The sequence below is a fragment of the Orcinus orca genome, chromosome 12, assembly GCF_937001465.1.
Source record: "Orcinus orca chromosome 12, mOrcOrc1.1, whole genome shotgun sequence".
In the NCBI taxonomy this organism is placed as follows: Eukaryota; Metazoa; Chordata; class Mammalia; order Artiodactyla; family Delphinidae; genus Orcinus; species Orcinus orca.
The window spans coordinates 7,109,302-7,124,219 of NC_064570.1; the positions used below are offsets into that span (position 1 = coordinate 7,109,302).

Genomic DNA, 14,918 nt, shown 5'->3' on the forward strand with positions numbered 1-14,918 from the left:
AGAAAAAACCTGTAGCTAACTAAATACTGTGGGCAAGCATAGACCACCTTGTGCTTGCATTTTAATCTTCCTGTTAAATTCAGAAAGACTACTGTGGAGTTCTCTATGTATACACCTCATTCCTGTAACTTTCACTGTCATTTTCCTGAATATTCTCAGAGAACCTCTATAGCATTTTAAATAACTGCAATGATGAGACAATGTGCTCACCCAAACCAGTAGGTTCTAGGAGAGACACTCTAACTGTTTTCTTACCAAGGTACAAACCTGTAATAGGACTGTGTGGCTTTCCTATTACATGGCCAATGCATTCATTCATCAGGGCTTGTAAACTCTAGAAACCAAAGGAAATGGAAAAGGAAAAGAGAAAAAATGTACACTCAATTATGTAAGTCGCACATATTAGGCTTTCGGTATATTTAAAAGAAAACAGGCTATCCTTAAGTAAATATTTTCAAAGTTAGTTTAAAAGAAAATAGGTATAAACATAAATCGTACATAATTTAAGATAATATACAATTCCATTTTTTATCAGCTCCCCATAATGCCATGATGTACACAAGCGAAGGACTCCTGTAATCTCCTCTACTATTTGGAGGCTAAAATGAGTGAATTCACATTTGAAAAACATCTTTCTGATCTGATGGAATTTATCTGGATACTGGTGATAATACTTAACATTTGCCATTATGCTCTATAATGACGCACACTGGACTTGCCTGGCGGTCCAGTGGCTAAAACTCTGTGCTTCCACTGCAGCGGGCGTGGGTTCAACTCCTGGTTGGGGAACTAATATCCCACGTGCTGCACGGCGACTAACACTGAAGTGAAACAGCTATTCCTTGCTCTTCATGGAGCTGCTAAAAAGCAGCGGCACTTTACAAAATACAAAACCGACACGTGTTTTGTAAGTGCCAGGCTGCACGAACAACCGTACACTGACGTGGTCAGCTGGACAACATTGTTATAAAAAGAGCACTGAACGTCCTACTCTGCTATTAGTGCTTTAACCTCGCGGCATTATCATGACAATTATGTGAAAATATTTCAGAACCGCTTTTAAATTAATAAAAAGATACACCATCAGAAATAGAGAGTGATCAACTTATTTGGGTTTTTTTTAAGGAAAAACACTTTAGAATATCCCATACCAGGAAGTCATCTTCTGGTAAAGCTGAAATGAAAGCAGGTTCAATGGCTTGCAGGAAGTCAAAACCTTGAGTTGCCCACCTGTCACGAGGAAAAGTTCAAGAGTCACAAAACCATCAAGCAAACACCATAGTCATTTTAGTCTATACAACCCTGAAAAGTAATCTGATTGGAAAATTACCATCTAGGACAAAACGCATTTGTGTCTCTGTCATCTGCCTCATGTTGAGTAAGTTTACATCATGTTTTGAGAAAGACAAATAGCTTCTTAGTAAAGGAACAGGTTACCAATTTCTTTTCCATTTACACTAAATAAGAGGCATAAATTTCATGAAGGAGAAAAGAAGATTAGCAATCAGGAAGACCTGTCCAGGGAGAATGTGAACTGCTTAAAGATAACTCATTTTGGAACAATTACAAAAGAAAAAGTTTTCCAAGAGTTATGGGGGTTTCTATGTAAATAGGTTTGTTTTTTAAAAAAAGGAAGAAAAACACTGATCACCAAAGAGTTCAAAATGCTTTTTGTGTCATCTGCTCAGAAATCCCACATAAAATATAAGAATGAAGTATCAGCAACCCCACATGGCTCATGAAGGAGCCACCCTACGTGGTCATTACCTGGGTCTTGTCCCTCTACCACTCTCACATTTAGTCAGGACGTAATTCATCCATTTCCGGGCAAAGCTTATATACTTGTCTCCTATCTTCTGTCTAAACTCGCCAGACATCAAACGAACGACTTCTTTATGATACTGTAAGAAGGTTTCACGTATATCAAGATTAAGAAGAAAACCATTACACAAATACCTAAACACCATAATGCTGTTTAAATGCCATTTTTCTAAAAACGAAAAGCAAAAGCCAATGAACTTCACATATTCTAAAAAGAGTGTGAAGAGTTATAGAGAAAATAATGTCTTAAAATGCAATTTCACAAATGTCTTCCTCATAAGTTGAAATTAAGAATATGCTTTTATGATATTAAACATCTCTTAAAGAAGGTTTTTAAATGTAAGTGGATAGCTGTTAACACAAAATAAAAACTGAGTAAATATCTGACAGTTTAAAAGTAACCCAGCATTTCTGATATTCAACAGGGATGTAAGATGACATTCTTGACTAAGCTGTGATTACAATAATGAGATCATGAGATTTGCTGTACAAGATTCCTAATGCTTTCTGTAAGTAAGTTACAAAGCAATCGCAAAATTGTACTGTGTGTTTCCTCTTATTTTGTACCTACCTCGAACCCAAAATTGTACCCTTGAATCATGGCTTCTCGATAATACTGCTGCAACGTAGCAGATTCAGATTCATCAACTTCAGCGTCAAATTCTGAAGTGAACATGTGGTCCACTCGGTCAATGGCATCACTTATTCTGTTGCAAAGCTCTAATGCATCATTCTAAAGAATCCCAAACCACAATTAATCCAAAGTGAAACAAATCACACAATACTTATTGTATTTTAGAGGAAGATTTCTTTCATCATCACACAGACACTGACCATTGTAATATATTCCAGTCATATTTATTTTGGTTATTCAAAAGGAATGACCAAAAATAGGAAAAAAATTAGTATTTTCATTTTTATTTGTATTAGGTATTCTTAAAAACTTATGAAAGACAAGAGGAAAACAGTCCATTTAAAATATGATGCCTAATTACAAGGTGGTCTTTGAATAGATGCTTACAGCTTCGATATTTCTGCCTATCAACCACCAGCTGTTTTCTCCCCTCGGTGGTTGCTCAAGTGTAAGTACGGTTTCAATTCCACAGAGTGAACTATGATTTCTAAATGACCTCCACAGTGTTACCAGTCGTACTGTCCTTCTTATCCCCCTGCTCAGGGGTTCTCAACCGAGACCAGTGTTACCACCCCAGGGGACACTGGCAACGCCTGGAGATATTTCTGGTTGTCCAAACGCGGGGTGGGGGGGTGTTGTGAAATCTACTGGCATCTACTGTGCAGAGGCCAGGGATGCTGACAGACGTCTTACAACACACAGGGCAGCTCCCCCAAACTAAGAATTATTGACTGACCTAAAATGTCACCAGTATGGGGGTTGAGAAACCCTGCCCTAGCTCAAGCTCTGTTGTCTTCCCTAATTAATAGTACAACAGCTCCAAACTGGGTTCCCTTTCCACCCACCCTTAAACACACACATATGTACATGTCTCTATCGGGTAGCTCCTCTACATAGTATTCCAAACTATTCTTCCAGAATCTTTGCCAGTTCGCCGGGGCCCGGAAGATGACATCCGAAGTCTCCCAACAGCCTGATTTTTGCCTACCTGACTCCACTAACCTCCTCTCTCACTACCTTCCACTGTACACACCAAGATCCAAGCAAATCAGACCGCCTGGTATTCAGCGAGCCTTCTCACAACCCCGATCCTCACACACCAATGCCCAAATGCCTCTCTTATTGGTCCCTTCCCAATTTGCATCTTCTGAAATACTCCCAAGCTGAAATGCCTCCATGGCAGCAATTCCCAGATGCTACTAGGAGGATCTAATCTCTCCCTCCTCTGTACTTCAGTGTGACAGTTTAGATCCTTAAGGCTACAAATTCCTTAAGCTCAAGAATAATCAATATCTTATATAATTTTGTACTCTCCAGAATTCATTAACTCAAACGAAAAGAAAAAACAAAAGTCCCCTGCCCTGGTATCTGAGTGGGGTGACAATCTGTAAGAAAGAATGTTTATAGATAAATAAGACAAATCAGATTGACAAAAGGAAAACAAACGCTTATCAAAACTACTTGTAATTTCAAGAAGTCCTTCTTCTTCAAGAAGTCAAGCCTTAATGTGACTGAGAAGACTGATGGGCTGCGGGAAAGTGTGCATGAGACCAAGACCGATAAATGGAGTGCAAAATAGGAAGCAGGTGAAAATGGGAAATAATGGCAGAGAAGGCAAGGCTCTGCCTTGTCATGAACTTGAAGGCCTTTCTGCCTGTCTGCAACTAGCTTTCTCAATTAATTTGACTGAATGAAAGAATAAATAACTCTTCTTTTAAATTACACATTTTTGACTTAAGGTGCCTCTAGTAAATACTGGTAATTGCTAAAGGAGAAATAAACTTGGATTAGGAATGAGGAGATCTAAAAGTCCAATACTAACCAACCACGTGACCATTAAGAAGTCATGTGACGATTCAAATTTTTATCCTCTCCAATTCTAATGTTACACAGTTCCAAGAAAGATCCAGGAAATTTTTAACTTAGACACATGGGAAAATGGAAGAGAGGGAGAGTGGGGAGGACACTGTAAGAGTTCAAGTCCCTGGAGTGACTTAAATTATAACAAACTGATTCTTCCCTAGCATTACACCAAACGTAAATAAATTAGTTACGGTAGAGTTGATGGTGAAATACCTTCAGCTGCTGCAAAGCTCTGGCGATGACGGGCTGACTGGATGTCTGCTCCTGGCGTAGAGTCATGAGTCCTTCAGTGGACTGCTGGAAAGTTTTTCTATGAATTATGAGATGCGCAGACTCCATGACAACTAGTAAAAGATTATCCACCTGGGAGGAAAAGCAAGCACAGGGCTTAAACACAGACCCACTTAGTGTTCCACTCTAGTTCAACCCCCAGTCCCAAAACAAGACCACCCTCAGGGCCACCAGGCCAGCAACCATCTGATCAGAAAGTAGTTGTCAAGCACAGCTGCTCCCATGGAGCAGCACACTGCAGGGGGCACTGACGGTTCTGATCTCCAGCGCAATGGGGAGGAGTCCCACGGAATTATGTGGGCATGAAGTCTTTGAAGTATGCTAGAACTCCAAGAAATTCATTACTCCTGGAGCAGAGTGTGTGTTTGTGTGTGTGTTGAAGCAGCATGTGGAGATAGAAAATGCAGGAATAAGAGCGGGATGAGATGAGGGGCCTTGCATGAAACAGAAACCAAGACTTTATTATTTGTCTTCCTGAAGTGATGGTCATTGCAGTATTTTGAGTAGACCTGTGATGAGATGTATGAATTATAAGGATCATTCTGGAAGTACCAAAACAAGCGAACAAATACAGAATTGGAGGGAGGGAAGGCGAGGGTTGAAGCAAGGAGGGCCCTGCAACAGTCCAGGAAAGGGGTGATAAGGTCTGACCACGGCAGCTGCTCTGGCGATGCAGAGAAAGGCTCATTTACTAGAAAGGCTTCGGTGCTGGGCTGGTGACGAAGTGGAAGTGGGGGGAGGCTGAAATTATATGAACTGTCACATCCTGGTTTAAACAACTGAGTGGACAGAGCACCAGTCACTGAGACAGGGAATACAAGAGAGAAGGCAGATTCGTAGAGCTGAGGGGACAGTTGGCCAGGGTGCCCAGCTCTGGTCTGGCTGAGTTCGAGGTGCACATGTGCACTCACCACCGCTGTTCCAGAGCTGAACACAGAGGCATGAGGAGGCTTCTTACAGTTTGAATTACTGAGTTACACAGATTGTCATGGGATCCCTGTTAGGTAGGCAGGTGAAATCCTTGACTACAAAAATGAAAACTTAAGTAGCCAGCACATCAGAGTACTCGGAGAACTGGGATTTCTGCAACTACAAGTTAAAGGAGTAGATAACTCCTTTCAGATCAGGGGTGGTTGGATCTAACTACATACATGGCTGGAGTAAGGAAAGATATAAATAAAACTTTTCAAATATTTTGGTATAATTGAACATACTTAAAGAATTTGCCCGAATATTTTAGTACAATAATGCTACAAAACTATCTATCAAAACATCAAGGTCTATTTTGGGGAAGTGGATGCTTGAGACTGCTTAAACCAATCATTCATGAGCTGCTAACAATTCCTTTTTCCTAAAAGTATTTTAAGTAAGCAATACTGCTTCCAGGCAGGGTGGGGAACGGTGGGGCAGGGACTGGGAGTGAGACAGACCTGCATGCTTCTCAAGGTATCGACAGTCTCCACCTGAGGCACAATTTTGACAGGCTGTGCCTCCCACGTGGCCCAGCTGCCATCTGAGTCCTGAGTGCGGTCACTATGTTTGGTTAGAAGCAGATAGGCGTCAATTAGTAGTTCGTATGAGTCTTTCGAGCAGTCCTTTCCTGCGGCTGCATTGAGTAACTGCAAAATAATACTCTTCTCCTCAGCAAGGGTGTCTGGAACAAACACCTGCAAGTTTTCTAAGCCAGGAATTTGTACCTGGAAAAGAAACAATCCAAAATCTTGAATTAAAGAACATAGTATATTATAGAAATGTTATTTAAAAAACAAAACAAAAAAAAACTAGAAAAAGTCAAGTGGGTTTGGGCAAGGAGATGTGGGAAAGGCATTAATTAGAGCTATGAAGGGAACGGCAAGTCCCGTCGTCCCTGGGCATCCACAGAGGCCTGGTTCCGGGACCCCCTCGGATACCAAAATCTGTGGATGCTCGAGTCCCTTATATCAAGTGGCGTAGCATTTGCACGTAACCTATACACAACCTCCCGTCTACTTCAAATCATCTCTGGATTACTTATGGTACCAAATACAATGTGAATGTTAGGTAAACAGTTGCCAGCATGTTGCAAATTCAAGTTTTGCTTTTTGAAACTTTCAGGAATGTTTTTTTCCTAACTATTTTCAATTTGCAGTTAGCTGAATTAGCGACTGCAGAACCCGCAGATACGGAGAGCCGACTGTAACTCAGTTCAGTGTGACTGGAGGAGGGAGAGTGTGACTATACTGGGGGAGAGGCTTGGTAAAGTTTCTCCGCATACAGGGAATCCTCCAATTTCTTTATTTTCAACAACAAAGAGAACACTCATCAGGGGAAGAATGTCAGCCTGAAACAACCTCAGTGAATGCCACTGCAGTGCAGTTTTTATGCAAAACTGCTCCCGCAGAGCAACGCCCTGCAGTGGGCACTGGTGGCTAGGGTCTTCGGCACCAGGAGCAGAATCCCAGGGGAGCATAGGCCGCACGACGTCTTTGAAACAGAAAGTCACCTGGCTCAGTGAAAGGCAAAAGATGTTAATACAGATCCACTAATTATTCTTGACAGGGGCACCGTAAAAAGCCTTTTAAAGATCACTGGAACAAGGGGTACATATGTGATTACGTTGTGCAAGTCACACATAAACACATGTGGGATATAACTTCCCGTGACATCATACACATATTCTGAAAGTACTAAGCTCAAACAGCTTAAATGGGAGCAAACACGGTGACTCAAAAAGTGGGTCTAGTGATGGCCAGGACACTGACGTCAAAGATTCACGTAAAAATCTGAATTGTTTCAGGAAATGTGAGGGTGAAAAAGCAATTACTTAAAAGCAACACATGACTTTATAGACATTATTTTAAATATATATGTGTAACTAATTTGATAAATTATATTGTATGAGTAAATGTTTGGGGTTTTTCTTCTGTATTCTTAAAACAAGTTAGTAAGTCAAGTATGAAAAACTTTTTCTAATTGTTGCATTGGGAAATTATGGGACAGCCTTAAAACTGGGGTCCACATATGGACTGCAAAGCCTAAAATATTTACTCTCTAGACCTTTAAGAAAAAGTCTGTCTGTTTTAGAGTAAAGTAAGAAAGGTAAAATAATTATGCCACCTTAAATACATACCTTAACGTACTGTTTTGATTTCAGGACATCCAGAAGGTCTCTAACTGGGGCTGAAAGTATGAACTCTGCAGCTATTTCCAGGTCCTAGGATCACAGTTACAAAAAAACTTCTTTAGGGTTAGCTTTTTAAAAAATAAAAGAAAAATAAGAAAAAAATAATAACTAATCAGGATTGCTAACTCACCTTTCTCAGCATTTTAGCAAATCCAAGTGCTTTGGAGGCTCTTTCTCTAGCCTCGTGAAAGAGCTCCTTCAGTGCTCGACTGATCTCTATAACAGATCTCCTGCCAAGTTGATTGAAATCCAGTTAGAATACATTACGGTATGCCAAGAAATACACAATACAGATGAAGTAAATTCCAAATCACGTTAATAAAGAACGAAGATGTTAGAAGCTAGCAATTGTTGGGAATGGATTCGTAATATTCAGAACCTTGCTCCCCACAGCTTTCTAGAAAGTACTTGTATTTTTTAAATAAGGAAGGCACACTTAATAACCTCCCAATAGGAGTATGCTCAATCTTCTAAAGGCTTCATTAGGATAATTCTTGGAGTTTGAAATAAGTTCTTGACTCCCAGCTCATAATCTAACTAAAAAGGAATATATATATATATATATATATATATATAAAATAGTAGTGAACCAGCAAACGTTTAACAACCTGCTCCCCCCAAAATATTGTCTTGTGTGGTGTTTGCCAATTTTCATGGTGTGAATACTCCCATCACAGCTGTTTTCAATCCACCAACAGGACATCACTGAGCTATGACTCGGGAAGGGATGTGCACAAGGCCCGTGGCCTCTCTGCAGCCAGGACAAGTCAGCCCCACAAATCACTGCACGTGGACCCACGTCTAGATCCATCCCTAGTAAACAATCAGGGCATTATCAGACCCATTCTCTACTTCACCATCTTAATTCTTGAATTCTCGTATTTTGAATCTTCCATGTTTGCGTTCAAAACTGCAAGACCGTCTACAAACTAATTCACCCCATTTCTCAGCTATTAGGTATTTTCCCAGGTGAGAGCCTATGTGGTCACTTCTTTCTCTAATCCTGGCATAAAGACATCCCAGTGTTCTGAAACCCAAAAATGTGGTTTTTTATCAAATTTTGGCAAGTGAGAGAAAACATCTCTAGAGAAGTTAGTTCTGCCTGAGCACTTCCTAATGTTGACTCATAGGATATTGCTGATAATTGGCCACTAAATAGCTATATGAGTATTACATATGCCACAAAAACAGCACTTTAACATGGTTCATCCTCAATGCCATCTGCATAGAATTGGAGGAAATGCAGTAGGTGTGCAAGCCATGGTTTCGGGTTCTCAAGCTTAAAGTTCAACAGAAGGGATAAGCTTAGTATACAAACAATAAAAATGTACCAAATATCAATTAAATGTATTCATGGACTGCTACAGAGTCTTTAAAGGACAGAAACAATTATTTAATTAAAGACATTCCAGAACATGTGAACGAATTCTACCCTACTCATTTTTAGTCAACTTAAACAACATTTTCTCGAAGGACACTGTTTTTATTAGGCTAAATAAAAATCACCTTCAAAGACAATTTTACATAAAACCATAACTAAGGGATCATATAAAAAGACAATACAGTAGTTAGAAATAAATCCCTTTATGTCTACTACCCAAGTTCTTCAAGTCTAACATGATTTGGTTTCAACAAGGCTCATTACCAAGAATAAAACTACATGAAATAAAAAAATGGGAGAGGAAAGAAAATGCAGCTTCAACCTTATTTCATCTGAAGCACTACTATCATCAGCACTGGTCCAAAACTCTGCACAGCTCTCCTGTAAGCCGGATTCTAGAAAACTTCCTGTAGATTTCAGCAGCATTCCTGCAATGTCACTAAGGGAACAAAAACAACAAAAGTAAACCAGAGAAGAAAAACTGTCCTCACTCATTCTAATTCTTGAATGAGAAACTCAAAGATTCAGCTATTATTTTAATAGTTTAAAAATCAATGACAGTGAGAATTTTCTTTTAATATAAAATCACGATTAATGTGAAACAAGTAGAAATCTCTATTATGGAATGTATGTACCTTTGTTCTACAACCAGTTTTTCATTATAAACCTTAAAATCTTAAATTACATTCACAGTTGCTATGTAACTATCACACAAATGTTATTTTCATCTTGAACAAATGTTCAAAGTGGTGTAAAATGGCCTCAAACATATACCTACAACAAAATATTTTTTAAAAGCTTAATGAACTAAACGGTGGCATAAGAAATAAAGTGAATTCCTTAAATGCAATTGTTTTTAAAAACTTCCCTCACAGTTAGCTTTCATAGTCAATAAACATGAACTACTCTAATCAGCTGATGCTTCTCATCAAGTATACAATCTAAATACTAGGGTTAAAATGCAAACCCAAGCATATAAAATCAATCTAAATGAGTTTAGTAAAAACTCAACAGCAGCTTACTGGCTTCTATGATGAAAAGGAGCTTACAACCTAGTAAAACAGAGCAGGTAAGTCTACAACCAACATCGGATAGGACAGACGGTAACCGCTACGGGAGCTGTCTGAGGAGCGAGATCAAACCCAGCTGAAGGTATGAGTTCAATGGGCCTTGCAGGCAATGCAGAACTGTAGCAACTACAACAGTGGGAAGAGTGGCTCTGACAGGAAGAGAATGGAGGAGGGGGAAGGAAAGTCCAGGAAGAACAATAAATATGATCAAAGGGCATGATGATGTGTTAAGCAAGAGGCATGTTTGTGAAAAGAAACTGTCAACCTGGAAAGAGCAGAGGAGGGGGAAATGAGACCAGGAAGGTAACCGGGCCGTGCTGTGGAAGGCCCTGGATGTCATGTAACTGTGTGATTGTCCTTTGGTAGGCAAAGAGGGTGGGCTTTAAAATAACCGAGTGGGAAAATGTCCTGATTGGAAACGTGCTTTTAAGAGCAGTAGTATACAAGGATATTCAGGATCAATTTATTCAACAAATATTCAGTATCTGTTATGGAGTAAGCAGTACTGAACAAAACAGATAAAATCCCTCCAGTGAATGGAGAAAAATAAATAAATAAAATTTAAAAATATATATATACAGTATTTCAGATACTGATAAGTTCTATGGAGAGAAATAAAACAGGGAAGAAAGCTAAGGTGTACTTGCAGGTAGGAATTTCAACTTTTAATATGCAGAAGGTAACACGTGGCCAAAGACCTACAGGAAGTGGGGAAATGAGTCATGGAAATAACTGGTGAAGAGCAGTCCCAGTAGAGGGACCAGCAAGTGCAAAGAGCCTGAGGACAGAGCAGGCCCAGCCTATGAAAAACAGGAAGGAATCTCCTGTGGCTGCAGAGTAAGCACAGGAGAACCTAGGAGGTGAGGACAAAGATTTACTGAAAAGTCAGACTGTACCAGGCCTTATGGGCCATTGTTTAGGCATTCTCACTTTAATTTGAGTAAGGAGGAGAGCCACTGGCATATTTGGAGCAGAGGTAAAAATGGTCTGATGTATATTTTAACAAGATCACTGAGAATAAACCATAGAAGATGAAGGGCAGAAGCAGAGAGACTACTTAAGAGAGCTACTACAGCAACACAAGAAATAACAGTCTGGGAAGAGGGGAAATAGGCAGTGCTGAGCAGAGGTCAGATTCTGGATGTATTCTGAAGGGACAGCCACATGGAATTAGAGGTGGTGTGTGAAAGAAAGAAAGGAGTCAGGGTTAATGTCAAGACTGACCGAACCTGGGAGAAATAGTGTATGAAGCAGAATGTTGCACTGACACAACAAACGCCCAGAACTAGAACAGTGCAGGTGGACAGTCCCAAAGCAGAGGCAATGGAAAAGCTCTGGAGCTTCTCAGAACACGAATATGAAGTTGAAGGCCAGACACTGCACTGAAAGGAACCTGAAGGACAAGCAAAAGATAAAAACAAAAAGACTGACAGGGTACAAAGTGAGGGTACAAAGAAATTATATAACAAGAATTGGTAGTGAAATGCAACAGTAACCTTGTAAAAAAATTTCCTTAACAAAGCTTGACAGCCTGAGAACAGAAGATGCAAACAGAAGAAATTACAGGCAAAGCAGAACAATGGAAAATTAAGAGGGGGAGAGATGCTGAAAATGGTAGTGAATGCATTTCTTCATAAGGCTGACTATGAGAACCAATCTGAATAGGAAAACAGGACAGACTGGGAACCTCGGCCTGAAGGACTGGATGAGTCCTGAGACAAGAGCAAGTTCACTGTTCACTCAAAATAAAGACAGAGGAAAACATAAAAAGAACTGGTGGTTAGGGCAGAAAAGTGAACACAACCTCCTGAGATGCTGAGCATGGAACAGAGACCATCCGAGTGAGGTCAATGAGTTTCTGAAGTGAGAGAGAACTCTATAAAAGGTGAAGTCCTAAAGAGTGCACATAAAGGGAGGGGAGGGAAACATGAGCTGGGTATAAAAGAACTCATAAAATGGCTGATGGGGCAAGTGAGAGAAGGCAGCACCAAAGAACTGCAGCAGAGTTTAGAGCCAAGGAAAGGCCTGGTCCTCAGTCAGTCGGCAGGGGGGTGGCCCCCAGCAAACACCACGCACCCCACATTCAACATTCAGGTGCCCGTACTCGAGAAGATATTCATTTCCTAGAACAGACAGACCAGTGAGCACTCCCCCCTCCCTAATGCTTCTCCTTGGTTTACGTTTCAATTCTTTCACCATATGTAAATACCCAGTTTATAAAGAGATTCTGTGATTAGTATTACATTCCCAAAACTGTATCAGTGAAAATACGTACTTGTTAGGCTTTGGAAGTGCCCATCAAGACTGATACAAAAGGTCTACAGGTCTACTCCACTTGTCAGAGGCCTTAAATTCTCCTCCTTTTGTATAACCAAGAGGGTGTATTCGAAGGCAGGATTTCTCAACTTCAAAACTGACATTTTGGGTGGATAATCTTTGTTTGGGGGGGCTGTCCTGTGCCCTGCGCATTGTAGTATGTTTGGCAGCATCCCTGGCCTGTTCCCACTAGATGACAGTAGTCCCTCCCAGTCAGGACAATCAGAACTGTTTCCAGACACTGCCACATGTCCCCAGGGGGCAAATCACCCCTGGCTGAAAACCACTGCTCTAAGGATAACAACGCTTGGGAGAGGGGCACACAAAAGATATGATTATCATTTTCATGTAACTAAACATTCAAACATGTAGAATAGAACTGGCGAGCAAACCAGGAGTACAAGTGAGAAAGGAAGACAGGCGTATAAGGATTCCTACCAGAAAAGTTTTCCAGCCTGTGCTTCTCCTCCCCGGATGTAATGGATTATTTCTTTGGTGAAATTCCATTCTTCTTCTAACAGATTCTTTAAACTATGAGATGCCTGAGGTAATTGCTGTAGCATTTGGATCCAGCTTCTCATGTAATCAAAATATACCTTAAAATACAAAAACGTAAAAGTAGATATTTGAGAATAGAATTCAACAACCCACAATGTTCATCTCTGTTAACAGGAAAGCTATAAATCAGAAGGGCGAGTGGAAGAGGGACCACTGAGGCGTGAAGCTCTGAGAGAAGCGAGATTCTGCATCGCTGCTAACTGACGTCTAAAGTAGCATTTTTCTTTAATTGTATAACTCAACTCCTCAGCAATTTAACACAGTATTCACAATTGCTGCAAGTTACTAAGAAAATAACTACAATATTTGCACTGTATAGAAAAGTACGATCAAGTTAAAAAAATCAAAATAGCATACAGAAATTTTCATTATTAATATATTGTGAATAACATTCCTTTAAGAGGTTGGGACCTTTATTTCTTTAATTACTTATTTTAACTTTAGATGGTATCTTACGTGTTAAAAGGAGGAAATGAGCACACTTCTCCCCACTATACCTTCCCAACATCCAGATTTTCGTGATATAATTTTTCAAGGTTTATGACATATAGATTATGATCTATAACCAAAATACCCAGTCTTTCTAAGGTGGGGTTTATGCCCACCACACGTCCTCTACAACAGCTTTCCCAGTCCTAAATTCTTATCTTGACTTATCTGTCGCTTAGCAGGGTTTTACTATCAAGGAGATTTTCTCAAGACAGGTTTACAATTGTTATATTATGAAACATCACTGTTTGTGGATTCTTTTACTGAAAGGATAACTTGACTGGATATAAAATACTTAAGTTACACATTCTCTCCCTCAGAACCTTGAAGACATTACTCTACTGCCTTCTAACACAGTGTGTCCTGTTAGCATAAAGAAAACTGATGCCACTAATCGCCACTCTCCTGGCTCCCTGAAGGTGGCTTCCTGGCCCTGCTTAGATGTTTACAGGACCCTTTCTCTAGTCTTGGATTTCAATTATTTCACCAGGCTACATCTTAGGGTTCACTGAAATGAATATTTTCTGAGACCCAACAATAACTTTCAGCAGGCAAAAATCTGGGGTCTTTAAGAAAACTGCCAATTATCTTTGGATAATTCCGGGTCCTCCTCCATCCAGGCTGTGCAGCATGAATCTCCAGTCCTGGGTCCACTATGAATACAGCTGTGTGTGTGGAACCTGCAACTTGTGGGTCTATGACCATCTCATCCAAATGAAACAAGTCTTTTGTACAGCGGGCCCAGGACCTCCCTTTCCATTCCTGGAATGCTCCTTCACCTCCTTGGCTTCCCTGAAACCTGGCTGTCCTGAGAGCTGCACTTCTCCCTGACAGCCCTCTCAAGGGACAACTATCTTACAGTATATCTCAAGGGTTGCAAACAGTCGGCATCCTCGTGCACCCCACTGCTACTTTCAAACCATCACTCTTACACAGTCTTACTTAAAAACAAAACAAAAGAAATACCCTACCCCTTTAAGACTGATGTCATCAGATAGACCATCGATGATGCCCCCTCTGCACACCATCATCTACTGATTTTCAACTACCCGTCAGTTGTCAGACTCCAGCCTGTGACTCAGTCTTCTCTCCATCCCAGGCTCAGCCACCAGCTGTGTGACTTAACATCAGGTGCACGACGCCCTGACACCATTTCAGTTCCGTTCCCCCATGGCCTCCAGTTCCAACCACCTTTTCTCCTCTCTGACAAGGTTTTGTTTCTGATCCTGCCAATACCAGAACCGCTCAAAGCCCAATTCAAACACACTGATGTTAAAACCTCCTCTCCTCGCTCCAGTTTGCTTGCCCAACTCCCCCCTCTACACTGTTCTC

General features: G+C 40.5%; 1 protein-coding gene across 13 annotated transcripts in view; it reads right to left on the reverse strand.

The window, feature by feature from the left end:
• Nucleotides 1-14,918, reverse strand: part of MAP3K4 (mitogen-activated protein kinase kinase kinase 4) — a 117,394-nt gene that overhangs the window by 22,298 nt on the left and 80,178 nt on the right. For 9 of the 13 annotated variants that reach the window (XR_007470478.1, XM_033403912.2, XM_033403907.2 and 6 more), the window contains 10 exons: nucleotides 12,978-13,135; nucleotides 9,476-9,592; nucleotides 7,903-8,002; nucleotides 7,719-7,802; nucleotides 6,040-6,306; nucleotides 4,532-4,681; nucleotides 2,393-2,554; nucleotides 1,768-1,901; nucleotides 1,152-1,230; nucleotides 256-334 (listed from right to left, as the gene is read on the reverse strand). Coding sequence is in view for 12 of the 13 variants with exons in the window: in XM_033403912.2 (XP_033259803.1) it covers nucleotides 256-334; nucleotides 1,152-1,230; nucleotides 1,768-1,901; nucleotides 2,393-2,554; nucleotides 4,532-4,681; nucleotides 6,040-6,306; nucleotides 7,719-7,802; nucleotides 7,903-8,002; nucleotides 9,476-9,592; nucleotides 12,978-13,135 (1,330 nt within the window). In the remaining variant the exon portion in view is untranslated. The remainder of the gene's footprint in view (nucleotides 1-255; nucleotides 335-1,151; nucleotides 1,231-1,767; nucleotides 1,902-2,392; nucleotides 2,555-4,531; nucleotides 4,682-6,039; nucleotides 6,307-7,718; nucleotides 7,803-7,902; nucleotides 8,003-9,475; nucleotides 9,593-12,977; nucleotides 13,136-14,918) is intronic. The other 4 variants (XM_033403908.2, XM_033403909.2, XM_033403911.2 and 1 more) reach the window with 1 other exon arrangement.